Below are 14,932 nucleotides of genomic sequence, written 5' to 3' on the forward strand. Positions count from 1 at the left end.
TACGGAGCTGGACGTTTAAACAGGAGGGAGATGATGGGGCTCACTCCAGCTCCGTTAGTAGTTTATCATGCGTGCCTGTGGACATAAAGCTGTCTCCTGCTTTCTCCCGTCAGCAGCGTTTCATCTTCTAAAGCCGTGTAGCCGCAGCGAGTGATCTGAAGGATTTCTCCGAATCTATTTGTAATTGCAGCGTGTTTACCCCGGGACATCCGATCCAGCGGTTTAGCTGAGGTTGAATCAATAAGCCATGATGATTTACCAAAGGGTAGAGCTGATGTGAATGTAGCTGAGAAATGTCCATTGTCTCTTGATGGGCCTTAATCTCATCGGCTGTGATGGAGCAAGCTTTACGGGCAAATTAATAATTGCCAGAAATAAATTGTGTTTTTGTAAGAAATTAGTTGAAATTGAGCAGCTCATTTTTCCTCTTTTGGAAAGGGCGCCTTTTTTTCCTTCTTTTTACTAATTCATCATTTGGCATTTCCATCGATAGCTCTATTGTGCTTGTTCTAACGTGACGACAAATAAACGTCCAGATGTACGACGAGGCTCGGTTTTCCTTGCCGGCACATCATTTCTCCGGGGACTCTTAAGGGGTTTTATTTCTCAGTCCTCAGTCATCTGTGTGGGTAAACAGAGGAGATATGTGCAGGTTGTTTGCCAGTTGGAGTCAACACGTGTGCGGACAGACATTCACAGCGACGCATGGGGAGTGAACACATGAGACGGAGGCAGCAGCCAACTGGACTGCCACCGGCGCTGCTCCTCAGCTGAGCTTCAGGAGAAGACGTCATCATGAGGCTCTTATAGGAATCACAATGCTGCTGTTTCGCTGAATGAATCTGACTTCAGTGTGCACATGATTTAGTCCCCCGAGTGCTTGTGATACTCGTGTGCCGTGTTGCAACCCTGGATTACTCCTTTTTGAGCTTTCCCTTGAGTCACTTTGTGAGGAGCTGCTTGTATTAAATATGCTTAAAAGGAACTACTTTTCATCCCACAACAATTGTAGGCCCAACGTCCTCACTACTGCTGTTAGTCCTTATTGAAACCATTGACTGTTTAAAAGAAGTGGACTTGGTCGCCCATTGGTTTGTGGACTGCCATTTTGAAGGCACGACTTTGGCGATTTGGCCGTCGACATCTTGGCTTTTTTCAACTGATAAATGGACGGTATCATATTTGGAGTGAAGTAGAGACGCCGTATATGTCTCTGGTGTCGACCTGTCAATCACCGTGTAGCCCCGCCCTAAAGCATCCCCTGGTTTATGGTCTGTTTCACACTAAATGAACATAATTTACTAAATGAACATCATGCTGTATTGAAGAAGACTTGAAACTAGAGATTGAGACATAAACTCATGTTTACAATGTTTACTGAGGGAATACATCAAGAGAGAAGTAGAGTCATTTTCTCAGACATTGTACATTCCTCTACAGAAAGGGAATCGACGGTACTGTTCACCTCCAGGTTCTGGGCCCCGCTCAGACACCCACAATATGCCTTAAAGTGGTGAATTCAAACATATAAGTCTGCACGTCCAGAGTGCGGTTGTTTGAGATGCCGTTATAAGATTAAATGACCCGATGTGCTGGATGTATGGAATATTGATATAGAGCGGTGTTATGTTCCGCCCGATTATAATCTGGCAGCAGCAGCCTCTCTCTGTGCCTATTGATTATCATAGTTTTCCACTGGAGCTATTGATTTCCTCGCATAAATCACCTTGGGGAATCGCAGAACAAATCATAATCCGCTGGAAGAAAATCATTTTCAGAGCCTTTTCATCAGTTCAAAGCCTCCTCAGAACAATTGCACTCGCTGGATGTCGCTGCTTCCAATTGGCCACTTGAACGCATGCCTGGCACTTTTATGATGTAAAGCGAGTGTTATGTTGTTTTGTTACCACACTCAGCCTAGCTACAGTTTCGCAGCAATCAAGGGGGGGACTTTCCTGCAGGCTTTCGTAAGGTGCCTGTTAATGTGTAGGCAAATGTACAGAGACACGCAGGGCCAGCTCACTGCAGATCATTTCCCCAGAAAGCACTGAGGGCAAGGTGATATCATTCTGGGGGCTGTGGGCCTGCCCGGCTCAAATGGCACCACCCGTATCCGCTCCGACTCCATTTGGCAACCAAATATTTCACTCTGCCTCTCTGGTTTTGGTCGCTGCACACGTTAAATATACAGGGCACATGTTACCGAACGCCGCTGACTCTCTGGAGCGAGGCCAGTTCCGGTGGATGACAGACTTTGAGCGCAGCACATGGTAAAATATATCGTTACGAAAGACATACGTCTGCAATTAAGAGTGGCTCTCCGTCACATGAGGAATAATGTTTCCACTTGAATACACTTACAGTACAAATACTCGTCTTTTCTTTGTGCTTCAAAATGCTCCCTTTTCATAGTTGCATGGCGCTGGTTAGCTTTTATAAAAGCTAATATTTCTGGTCAGTCCATCAGGCTTTTCTTCTGTTCTGACTAAGTAGTCTGGTGGATAGACTCGAGGTCTTTGACCATTTAACCCACATCCCAGGTTTGTGTTTGAACGTTGCCTAGGAACATCATCAGAGGTGTTAACCCTTGTTTTTCGGTGATTATCCTTCATAAGAAGGAGCGACTCCGCGAACACGTCGGCTCGCCTCAGTCTCGAGGTTGGTCGCTGTCTGCCCGCACAATTACGCCACAAATTGGTTCACATAAAAACTAACCTCTAAGTATTTTTCTTTATTTGTCCCGAATGAATGTTCTCGTTGGCCGCGGCGTTTCTGATGGAGAGCCTCCCCAGTCCCGAGCTTCTCATTGTTCTCCAACATCTACCAGAGTAATGATCTCACTGGCTTTGCTTTTCAATCATAAAATTAGCCCTGAGAACATACTTCTCTTTGCTGAGAAACTTATCCTCCGGACCTGGCCGCACTCGTCAGAGGTTGGAAGGAGGACTGTTGTCTTAGTTCCTGTCTGCTAGTGGTCTGGATGATGGGATTAGATGTAATTGTGCTGTTTACTAAGAGGACTAGAGAGAGAAAGGGAGACATGGAAACATTTCCATCCTTCTTATTACCAGTCAGAAGACACCGTCTGGTGGCGGTCTCTTCTGCGGGCCTCACAAAGACGGTTCCTTACTGATGGCTTTTCTGTGATCTCAACCTATAGCGCGCCAGCAAGAAGGTTGGGAACAGGGAGGGAAGTCCAGGTTTCATGGTTGAGAGACGTACATTGTGGAAGGACATAAATCAATATATTGCTGGAGAAAGAAAGGAGCATATGCATGCATGTACACATGTTTAAAAGAGAGGGAGGGAGAACTGATGAGAGGACTTTAGGCAGAACCACGCAGTCATACATAACTACGATCCCAGCCCAAGTAGCCTGATTGAAGTCAGGCAGGTTTTTATTGGCTGCTGTGCGCTTTTCAGAAGGGGATAATATTTTCATTGTGGAGTTATTTATATAGTAAAAATGTTCTGGTAAAGTCAATAATTTATCAAGGTAATGATGGTTGGAGTGGGGAAAGAAAACAAGAACTTGGAGGAATAATGAGATAGGAGTCCCCCCTGAGGAGCATGGCTGCAGTCTGGAGGGGACGCGACTTGATGAGAACGTCTCTGGCCTCCACACCCATGAGCCCATGCAAACCTCTGTCTGTGGGGAATAGATGTGTCCTCATGTATCCCTTTTCTGCTGTTCGTGAATGATAAGGGTATTAGGCCTGTGTGGATGTTGGCTGAGGTTTTCAGGGGTTGAAGTGAGAGGAGCAGAGAGGCGAGTCGGGGTCGGGTGGATCAGTGTGCAGGCTGGAGGGGGCTTGGTTCAGATGACAAAGGAACAGGAGGGAGGTTGAGATGATTTCACCAGGGACGCTTCAAAAGGGTCTTGGTGTCGCAGTGGAAAGATGTGTCTTTTTGTTTTCATTCTTTCCACATTGTGTCATGCTCTGGCCGGTAACAACTCTCTCCTCTCCCCTGAAGATCTAGATTGTGTAGGTTGGATAGCGATGCTGAGCGCCGCCGTCCTCTTCCTCGCGTTCCTCCTCGCCAGAGACGTCTGTCTGTCTCTGCATGCCTGAATTGAGAAGTCATCCCTGCGCAGTTACCTTGACTGGTTATTAGGGGACTTCCTAAAGCATGGGTTGAGAATCTTAAAAACCCCTCCCCTCGCCCACATCCCTCGGCCGGCCCGGCCACGCCGCCACTCTTTTTTCCACGGCGGCTTCCATAACCCCGTAACAAATGGAGTTGCGTAAATATTTAAACAAACAGCGACTCGCATCCAAAACAAATAGGCGGTCAGGTTTATTAAAGAGCCCCATCGCTGGATCTGCACGCAGCTGTAACAGAATATACAACACTTCAACTCACTGTAAACCATTTGTAAAAGGGAACATACCAGGAAGATAGCAGGCGGCGCGGGGGAAATGCCCAGACCCCTCGAAAAGCTGCTTTTTATGGCCGACTTGCTCAATCACTTGGGAAGAACATATGGATGCGTTTGGCCGCCTGCCGGTGAAATCTGAGTGAATTTAAGCATGTGTGTTTTGCACGGGGCGGTGTTTTGTTAAAAGTCAAATGAGACGACGTTAATTTGTTTCAGCATTTAAAGGGACAGTAACTCCAAAATGTCAAATACACATTCATCCTCTTACCTGTACATTATCAGTCCAGATGGCCTTCGTGTGAGTTGCCTAGTTTTGGAGGAATCGGCTGTAGAGACGGGACACTCAGCTTGTGGTGCTCAAAGCACCAAACTAATATATTTGAAAAAAAATCGTCATTAATGTGTTTTTCCAGAAATCGTGACCCGGTTACTCAAAATAATGCACAGACCGTGTTTCATGTTAGAACTATTTTCTTTCTAGCGAGCTACACCCTTGGCTCGTGGTGCATTTTGTTTGGTGCTATGATCACCACAAGCAGAGTGCCATCGAGGTCCATTATACTGGAGGGAAAGCAGACATTTCTAAAATAAAAAAAAAGTAGTTTTTCTGATTTTGAGGTGAAGCGTCCCTTTAAGTCACCGTGTGGCTCCGAGTCTCCCGGCCCAGGGCCCTCCACTCGCGGGGAGATGTGATGGAGCTGTTAAATAGGATGAATAATCTCCACCAGAATGTTTATGGGGACGCGGACTGGCAGCCCTGCACACCAGCCCAACACTGGGAGAGAATGATGGGAGTGGCTGGAGAGAGTGAACAAAACAGGAGGGTGTGTGGTCAGGGTTTGGCCAATAAGATATTAGCCTAATGGCCTAACGGAGGGTGAAAATGAGGACATGGCTGAGATGGCACGAGACAGAGGGAATAACCCCACTTTAAAAGGACTCTCAGGACTTGTTAGGCCTGGGCAGGTTTAAGAGCTTTGGGCGCTCCTGTCATATTTCTCTTTCATTTGAATTTCAACCTCTTGCGTTCTCTCTGTCTTTCTCATTCTCTGTCCCTGCCTGCCTCCCTCTTTTTGTTCAATCCCCTCCCTGCAGAAATGGCGGGCGCCAAGTCACTATAACAAGATATGGCAGTTTCATTCCAAATAATGACCCCAGGATTAACAAACAGAGTCCTGGAATGGTATTTAAAACAAAGCGGAGAGCAGTCTGGCCTCGCATTGTTACTGCCTATGCTGTGCTTTAGCGCACTCTCTGATTGGCCTAACAGACTCACTCCTGGGAAGGACATCCACAGTCTTGCTCACCCCCTAAAGTAAAAAAAAAGACTTATTTCCTCAGTCTATTTCAGGTGAAGGTTGGCCTTAAGGTCTAAAGGATTAGGGGAGTTACCAGTTATTAGATGGAAACTGCGGCCAGCACCACTTTGCGGCCCCAAGGTAATATTCTCATAGAAGAGTGATGGGTTGCTCTAGTCTAGAACACGACTCGTATTAACATTTTAAAGGTGGCATGTAAGGTTCAGGGCGTTAAAGTTGAATTTCATAGTAATTGCTCCAACTAGCAATCATTGGCCCAATTTCAGGCCCTGTGCTCGCATGTACACATGTATTAATACTACATCATAAAATGCGTTCCACAGATTTACTGCATGTGGCACGCTGCATACCGACTCGCTCACGTAAGCTTGCATATTCACAATTGCACATTTCATCTCAAAATGCGGCCAGGTAGTCTCCAACTTCTAGTCCTAGATTATTTGGGTAGATTGGAGGGGCTTGGTGTGTGTGTGTGTGTGTGTGTTGTCAGGACAGTGTGTGTGGCTACATTATATGTTTGTGTTTTGTATTTTCCAATGTTGTAAGCCACCGCTCGGTTGGGCAGAGATGTATTCTGGGTATGGAAGAGTGGGGATAACCAGGACACTGACGTAAGTAGTGAGACTGTGGTAACCACCATTGGGGTTAAAATCATGCACACACACACACACACACTCACACTGTGTGCACAGACGTTGATGTCAACGTGGGTGCACCCTTCCACTGCTCTGCAGGCCCAGTCCCTGGGGGTGAAGTCTTCTCCGGTCTAGACAGCTGGGCCACAAGACCAAGACCTAAAGAGCTCTGTCACCTCCGTGTGCATCCCCCGCAGAGCTGAACAGGAAGCGGCTCTCTAATGCAGTGGGACAGCAATACTCTGACTGACACACACACACACAGCCCCTCAATGACAAAACGCTATTGACAGGCCAATGATATCACAGCGGTTTTGCACAGCACATTACTCAGCGAAAGACGGTCCGTGAAACACAATCTGTCCTGTCAAAGTCAATTTCTGCCATGTGTGTGGATATTTAGTGAAGTGTACGAAAGAGCTGAAGTGGGTTGTGTACAAGGCTCGCAGACACCAATAAGAGTGGGGGAGAAGACTTCATTGGAAAATACGGGTTGTCAAAGAGTGCTGCAGTAGGTGATGACGTAACTCCGGTTGGACAGAAAGGGTTTCATAGCCAGACGCACCTGGACGCTGAGTGTGAGAAAATACTGTACGAGTCCAGACACCAGGGTCTCGGCCTTCGGTCTGGTTTCTTCTCCCTTACACACACACACACACACACACACTTTCCACACATGCACCTGCGACCTCGGGCTCCCGTTCCCGCGGCAACCCGTTTGGATGGGGTTTTTTGGTGTTATTTGGGAGCCTTTCGGCGTCTGAGGAGGCGCATGCGGTGCTGTGACATCACCGCTGTTTTTATGTGGAGCATGCTGAGCGAGGCAGACCTTTTAAATCATGGGATACGTCTTAATGTGTCTTCAGAGGGACCTCACCTCCGACCGCCTGATGGCTTTAACATCCGCAGACTTCAGGCTAACCTGCTCCGATGTGTGTTCTGTCTACTTCCCTCAGTCCGTCTGCGCCTCCCTCTTCACTCCCTTCCTACTTGATCTGCGTGTCTTCTCCTCTCACAACTGGATCGAACACGTTGACCCTCGGGTCGACGCGATTGGTGCAAACTCGCCGAGGGGCTTGTTGCTGTGGGGTTTGTGCGTCGGCTGTTTCCACGAGTGTCGGCGCAGACGATGGGCCTTCGTCTGGACCACAGCTCACTCGGCCGTGTCATGTCTAGGATGCGCTGTGTGTGTGTGTGTGTGTGTGTGTGCGTTCTCTCAGTTCCCATAGTTCCCTCTCCCGCTGCAGGAGACAAGAAACCCGAGTGCTAACATTACATCACCTCAATGAAGTGTCAGTTTAACGTCGTATAACGTGATACTGAAATGAAAATAACAGGGAATTATGAAGGGAGTTAAAGGAGACGTTTGCTCTCTTTCAGGTTTCTGCCAGAAGTTGTTTACATGCTTTGATGTTGATGAAAATCAGGTATATTTCAACACAATTGTGTTCAGCTCAATGCAATGTGTCTTTGTTGGCATAAAGATTTCATAAAAACTATAGTAATATTAATATGATTTTTACACAACACTAACACAACATTACAATTGTTATAAAACATATACATGCTGTGAGTATTTCTCAGTATTTATAGCCGCTTTTTACAATATGTAATCTTTAACAGGGTTCAGGCCTGGAAAAGTCCCAAAAGTTTTGGGAAAGTCATGGAAATGTGTTATATTCATATGTTCATGACGTTCATTTACGCTGAGTTTGAAATAATTAATATGCTTTTTAAAAAAAGACGCTCAAAATATAAGCAGGCATACATACAGGCATCTATATAAATGTTTATTCTTTTAATCAAACTATTGTCTCATTCATTTGTGTCATTTAAGGTTTACTGTATGCTTTGTATTCTCATTGTTAGTTTAAATACTACATTTACTCACTTTTTACTGTTTACACCCAGATTTCACAAAATGTTTGGTTATGGAAATTTGGTTAAAAGTCATGGAAAAGTCATGAAATCCATTGGTCAAAATGTGTATGAACCCTGGTTAAATAAAGGATTAATGCAGGACAGTGCATAGTCTCATGTACTATCTATTGCTTTTATATAATACAAAAGGACTTCTGTGGTAGAGTACTCATCACAGGACCCTTTATCACACAAACAAAACTAATTGGGTCACCATGGTACTGAAGCGCTTTCTGTCTTCTCTAGAATCACGGCCGCTGTCCATCCCAATGAAGGTGATGCCCGACACCACAGGGGGGGAGTCATGGACGACCTCCGAGGAGAGGATGAAGGAGCTCATCGCCCAAGCCTGGGACGTTGTCAAGCGCCTTACTCTACAGGTACCAAACTATTCTCCTTCTTGTTGTCCTTGTGTATAGGATCAGCTGAGACCCATTTCCTTTGAAGGAGCTCATCAGTCAGTGATGTCCTTATAGGACTGCGGGGTCAAGGCCCCATGTTGACAAGAGTCCACCCATTTGCATTCTTTCACAGTCCTTTTGTATAATGACAATAACGAACCCTTGAATCCTTTGCTTCCCAATATCTTTACCACATTTAGTTGTTGTGTTCTAGCATGAGGAAAAGGGCCAACGTATTACTCTTTGACTTCACCTCAGACAGAAGTTATTGACCGTCTCACACGTCAGGGAGCAAACACCACTGCCAGTTCTGCTTTGGGGCCCGTTAACCCCTCTCTCTGTCCTCCTCTGTCTCTCTGATGCTCTGCGCTTTAGCTTAGCTCTCTGTGGCTGTGCCCATATGGCTTCCAGGGACCTCTGTTAGCTGTTAGTCCGTGAGCATGCGCAGCGTCTGGTGTCGCTTTGCGGCGGGCTGCCTCTCTGGCTGACTGGCTGGCTCGCTGGACGTCCCCTCGTCCGTCCGTCTAAGTGTCTGACTGGGTGGTTAAGTGCTCCCATTGTGTGGACGCTCGCTGCATCTTGACTGGACTGGTTAGCAGAGCCCATATCACAACCAGGCCCATCTGAAAGGCATCAGGAAGTGCCGACAACTCTCTGACAGGGCTCCTCTTGATGCAGGAACAGAACGTCATGGTGTGTGTGTGTGTGTGCACAAACTCGGTACTCATGTGGTTCTGCAGATTACTGATTGAGGATTATGGATATCTTTGTTCATGAATGATTGCTGGTCTACAGGATGCAAACGTTACTGTGAAGTATTATTTTAGCATTTTTCTTACACAAATATCCTGTTTTTTGTTTGTTCACTGTAAACATCAGAACTGCGTTAAAATACCAGCCTTCCACTCATGTTCTCAGTACTCGGGATGCCTGGAGTACTTCATGATCCCACAGATCACTGCAACATGGACGTCTTCCACTGTCTGTTTCCTCTGTCAGCACACAGCCTGACTCAGACAAGGTGACGGTCACATGGTGGTGACAACCAGCTCATCATCTCACACGTCACTACAGAGGTCCTAACTTCACAGGATTCCGTTTTCATAGCTTTTTGGGCAATGTGTTGTTTCTGCAGGCGGGTCATCACAGGAGCACAGAAGTTTTCTCTTAACAGGTTTATTCGTGGAAACAGGGATACTCTGTTCCAAATAATAAACCAAATCCGCTTTTGGGCAAGTTTCTTTGTGCGTGTAAACAATAGCTGGTGATACAGAGGTCCAACCATTCTTAATTCATCTTAATTCTTATTGCTAGGACCACACAAACTGACGTCAGTCAAACATGAAAGGCGGCATGACGCATGTGAACTGAACTAAGGCTTCAGAGCCCGGGTCCCATGTCAGCGCATTGAGCTGTTTACAGTACTTCCACAAAAGTTAACTCAACCCGCTAATAGTTTGCTGAGCCCGTCATTGCCTCCACTTCCCTCTGTCCCCCACGGCTGTGCGACCGGGACCACACCGCGTACTGCAGCAGTAATTAGGAAACAGTCTGTCCCGCTGACACAGGGGTGGAAGCGGACCAAGCCCGAAACAACCCGACAGCTGGTACCCCGGCCTTGGATATCCCCAAACTTAAAACCACTCCATTTATTTTAGTGCGGTGTAAACAGAATACCTAATGGCTCACACTTCTGCTGCACATGTGCCCAATTTGGCATGCGGGGCTCTCTCCGTCCTTTTTTGCAGAGAGGGGGGGGGGGGGGGGGGGGGGGCTGAATGATCGGGGAGAGAAAAGTTACAAAGGTATTTATTATTCTACGGCTGCTGAGACCACTTAAGGCTGTTCAAACAGAATAGGAACACGTGATAGCTGGAGATTGTGTAAATTGTTTTAAAATTCTCATAGTCCGGCTCGCAGATGATTCGCGTGACAAAAATGATTTCCTACGGATGGCAAGAAGGTAAAGGTCTTGCTCAGATTCTAGACTGCGGAGGCAGATTGGAAAAAGCTACAGTGCACGAGGCTTGCATCTTCAGCCATTGTCTGTTGTCATTTATTCCACCAGTGTCAGCAGCTCACAAATAGCATACACTGGAATAAAACACGTTCTGTATTTTCATTTTGGAGTCATACATTTCAAGGTCTAATGCACTCTGCTGCATCATCCTTTATCTTACCTCAAGAAAAAAAGATCTGTGCAAGCAATTCTGTCCCACTGCTCTGTGCATTTCATTACAGTGCGACCTGAGTGCAGCTTATGTAATGTCTTATATCCCACTCAAAGTCTAAAACCAGCACAGCAGCTGGAAAAAGCCGAACATGCGCTGCTTCTATTTGTAGCTTTCTGCTCTAAAAAAAAATCCTTCTTGACACCATACTTGTCTTTTTCAATGACAGGCCTAGTCAGCATTGATTCCCGGTGATGGCCCCGTCACGCGCGGTTAATGTACAGATTATTATCCCAATCCACGAGTCTGCAGCCCAGTGCATCAACTAAAACCCTAGAAATGGTTCAGAGCCGGGGTTCCTCTGTGAACCTCCACATTCCTTTCTGTCTGAGTTTGTCGCACCCTCTTCTCCTGTCACCAGGAACGATGGGTGATTCTCACCCTGCAACGGAAACGCCATCAGAGAACTTCTTCTGATCTTCTGAAGGACCTGTCCATGAGACGGGCTAAGAAAGGCTCCAGTTTAACCATGAAGCTAGGCCAACCACTGTCTCAAACTGTCATTGATCAGTGTAGATACTCCTCGAGAAAGAACCGAGAGTTAATTCGCTGAGACCAAAAGAGCCAGTGTCTTTGTCCCACCATTGCAACACAGGCGCGGTGAGGTCAGAGAGACGCAGCATCCAAACTGAGCCCCTCAGCTCCAAGATGGCCGAGTCTCCTGGAGATTACGTACAGCAGAGATCATGAAAGATGTGTGTGCGTGGGGGTTGTTTCCTCCCAAAGAGGCCACTGAGTCTCTTGGTCATGCAAGGCTACGATATGTGTAGGTGGTGTTATTTTAGTAGTCACTTCACATTAGGGCTGAAGGGCAGCGCTGCAGTTGTCGCCCAGGCCAGAGTGGGCTGGCTCATCCTCAAATGGCCACTTGCCCTCAGCCTTGGAGCTCTGACCCTGACTCCAACTCATTTGCGGTACTCCTTGCACACATCTTACCTCTCCGTCCTTCTCTCTCTCGCTGCTCGCCCTCCTCACCCTGTCATCTCTCCCTCCTCAGCCCCGTCCTCCCCGAGGACACCCGCGTTTTCGGCGGGCCCTGATAATAATTGCCAGTGATCAGGAACGGTGATTCTATTTCAGGAATTTTGCAATAATTCCTTCTATTTAACACATGAATGTGTTCAGCACTGGCAAAAGAGCACGTTGCTACCAAAACTGAAATGGGATCTGCTGAAACAGAGAGCCCGTTGCCATGGAAAAATGAAGTAACACTGCTCTCTGCAGCTGCCATGCATTAATGAGTAGGATATATTCTTTTTCTGAGAGAGAGAGAGAGAAAAGGAGTAGAAGAAGCGGTGGGGTAGAAAAGGTAGAGGGATGGAAAGGAGACGGTTAGGAAGCGAGTGAGGAGAAGAAAATAAAAATGTGCGGGAGGAAAAGCGAGGGAGAGATAGAAAAAGAGGATCATGAGTACTGTATGTTTGGTGTGGCTCAGATGGAGTTGGCCAGATGGTTTCCATGAACAGGATCTGACCCCCGGCTGCAGCGCCTTCTGCAGGCACATTACTTCATCCTCTCCCTCCCCTTCCTCCATCCTATCATCCCTGCACTCAACACCTCACCCTGTCTGTCTGTCAAATTGACTTCCAATTGATTTGCCAGTATAGCTTTAGTTATTGTGCCACTTATTGTTTATATGTGGATTGTGGTAATAAATGTTCAACTTTTCAAACATCTTACAAACCCTGCTAACATTGTCCAGTAGATAGTGCAACTGCAGGTTCCCTATGATGGGTAAGTGCATACATGTACATCTATTAAGATGAACCTCAAGACCCAGCTCCAGCCATGAATAGGACGTAGGCTAACCTCTTGAGAGAGAAAAGTCTTGAAAATAGTAATTAAATTCATCTTTAATCACGCTCACAAAAGCTTCTCCCTCAGAGGTCCCATGACAATTAAATAATAGCGTTTTTAAAACATAGAAACCACTGGGAGGTAAATCACACATGGACACACTCTGACTGGCATCCATGTATCTTACTGTATTAGACACAATGAAAAACTGACAACACACACACACTAGCTGAGCGTTTGAATAATCTTTATTGGGAGCACCGAGTTCCTCTCACCGCCTGTTCAACGAGCCGAAAGTCCATCAAACGAAAAGCCGGCCGGACGCTGAAAGCAGTTGAAAGCCAAAGAGACCGTTACTGTGAAAATACAAACAGTAATGTTGGTTATCACTTCTCCTGTTCTGGGCTTGGAGCCGCCGCCCTAGCTCCATGCTAAAGATGCTAACATAGCTTACTAGCTTTGTTGCAGCCGTAACGCTGCCGGCGGGACATTCTCCACCATTATTACATATATACTGTAGATATGAATCTTAACGTGGTTCTGGAACCTCAGTCCTATATCTGATACGTGTGACCCATCTCTAACAATATTGCACCTTATCGAGCGCATATACATCTGCATGCTACCATACCTTGCTGCATGCTGCCAAACAGACTTCTCTCAGGATGCAACTGAGATGAATTCTATGTATTCTGACAGGAAATGGCACAACAGGAAATGCCGGTGGTGTTTAATGTTTAGGAGCATGGGGGAAATGAGCTGGCTTCTGTTATAGCTTGCAGTCCCTGGTTTCTTTCACTAAAAGTGCTGATTGGCTGTTGTGCAAACAAAGAGAAAGGGTTAATGCTGGGGGCAGAACATAGAGTCTCTCCTGTCATTGAGTCTCCACAAAGATTCCACACGGAGAGAAGTGGAAGGGAGGAAGAGGAGCGGTATTGAGGGAATAGTGAGAGAAAGGGTGTACATTCTCTCCTGATTACACACTCGCCCTCTCTGGTGTCGCCTGATCTAAATCAAGACCCCGCTATGTCCCAGTAGACGTGCCATTAGCTGTTTACCAACTGAGACCACTGCGCGTGTGTGTGGCCAGATTCCCGTCCCATTATCTGCTGCTGTGTCAATACCGATGACCTCACAGCCATTACAGACGCACACACGTATTTGACCCTCTCACCGGGCCGCACTGGAAAAGTGCTTACCGGGATTCTCTTGTGTCTGTAACCTCTTGAACCTCAGAGGCCTGGAGACCTGGAACTGATTTTCATCAGTGTAAAAAAAAAATACACTCAGAGCAGCTAGAATTTCAAGGTTGAGTTGTTTTAAAAAATTGTCAGGGAAAAGTGATTGTGGTCACCCTGACCTCCTGAACGTGTTTCTGGAACGCTTGGAGGTGACCCTGGTTTGTCGGGGCATTGCGTCCACCTGCCTGTCTCGGGACGGATAAGGAAGCCGTGCCAAAACGAAGGTCAAACCAGATCGGCCGGGGTCACTTGATTCGGTTGTACCACAGGAATCAACGGTGGTGAAGATTTGGCCAATAAAAGCGCTTTTCATCTGCACTCCATCACCATCTGATCCAACTTGCTCCAGCATCGCATACTGCACAACATACACAGCCATCTCTCTCACTTCAGCTGGCCCACAGCTAAATGGTCTGGCCACACTACCGCTGTGGATGAACCAAGCCGAGCAGAGGCCTCGCCTTCAGCCCGACGTGTACGTGAGAGCTTTGATCGACTCTGAGCTCGGGCCAGGTGACCCGGAGAAAGTCAAATACCACTGAATCTTTTGAGCAAATACCGCGGAACTGAATATTGTTGGTTGAATATTGGTGGTTTTGCAAAAATATTTACACAATGAGATTTTTGCCAAATAATGTGAACATAATGACTTAGTGGGTAAACAGCTAGAGCAGTCTGGTAATATCTGCAAATGGCATCATTATAATTTATTATAATGCAGCCTTTTAAACCAAGAAAAGACAACACTTATATACACCATGTAGTACAATATCTAGCCTCATATCTTGCTTCAAGTCCTGCGGGTTTTGAGGGGAACCATAACGATATTCGAGGCTTAAATAAAAGTTTGAATGAATATCCCGATATTAATATAGTATTGATGCATTGCCTAGTCCCTGTACCCTGGATCGTGTATAGACAATTTTTTTTAGCCCAGTCCAATTCCTAAACGAAGCCACCCTCTATTCTCAAAAGAGACCTCAGCTACCACATCAGAGTACTCGTCA

The 14,932-nt window shown here is 46.5% G+C and overlaps 1 protein-coding gene across 1 annotated transcript in view; it reads left to right on the plus strand.

Annotated features, from left to right (window-relative positions):
* vps13b (vacuolar protein sorting 13 homolog B) overlaps positions 1-14,932 on the plus strand; it is a gene marked incomplete at its 5' end in the record, with an annotated part of 310,239 nt that overhangs the window by 131,549 nt on the left and 163,758 nt on the right. The window contains one exon of the mRNA XM_079226893.1: positions 8,502-8,635. Coding sequence (XP_079083019.1) covers positions 8,502-8,635 — 134 coding nt within the window. The remainder of the gene's footprint in view (positions 1-8,501; positions 8,636-14,932) is intronic.

This window comes from Taurulus bubalis (assembly GCF_910589615.1).
Source record: "Taurulus bubalis genome assembly, chromosome: 12".
Taxonomy (NCBI): domain Eukaryota; kingdom Metazoa; phylum Chordata; class Actinopteri; order Perciformes; family Cottidae; genus Taurulus; species Taurulus bubalis.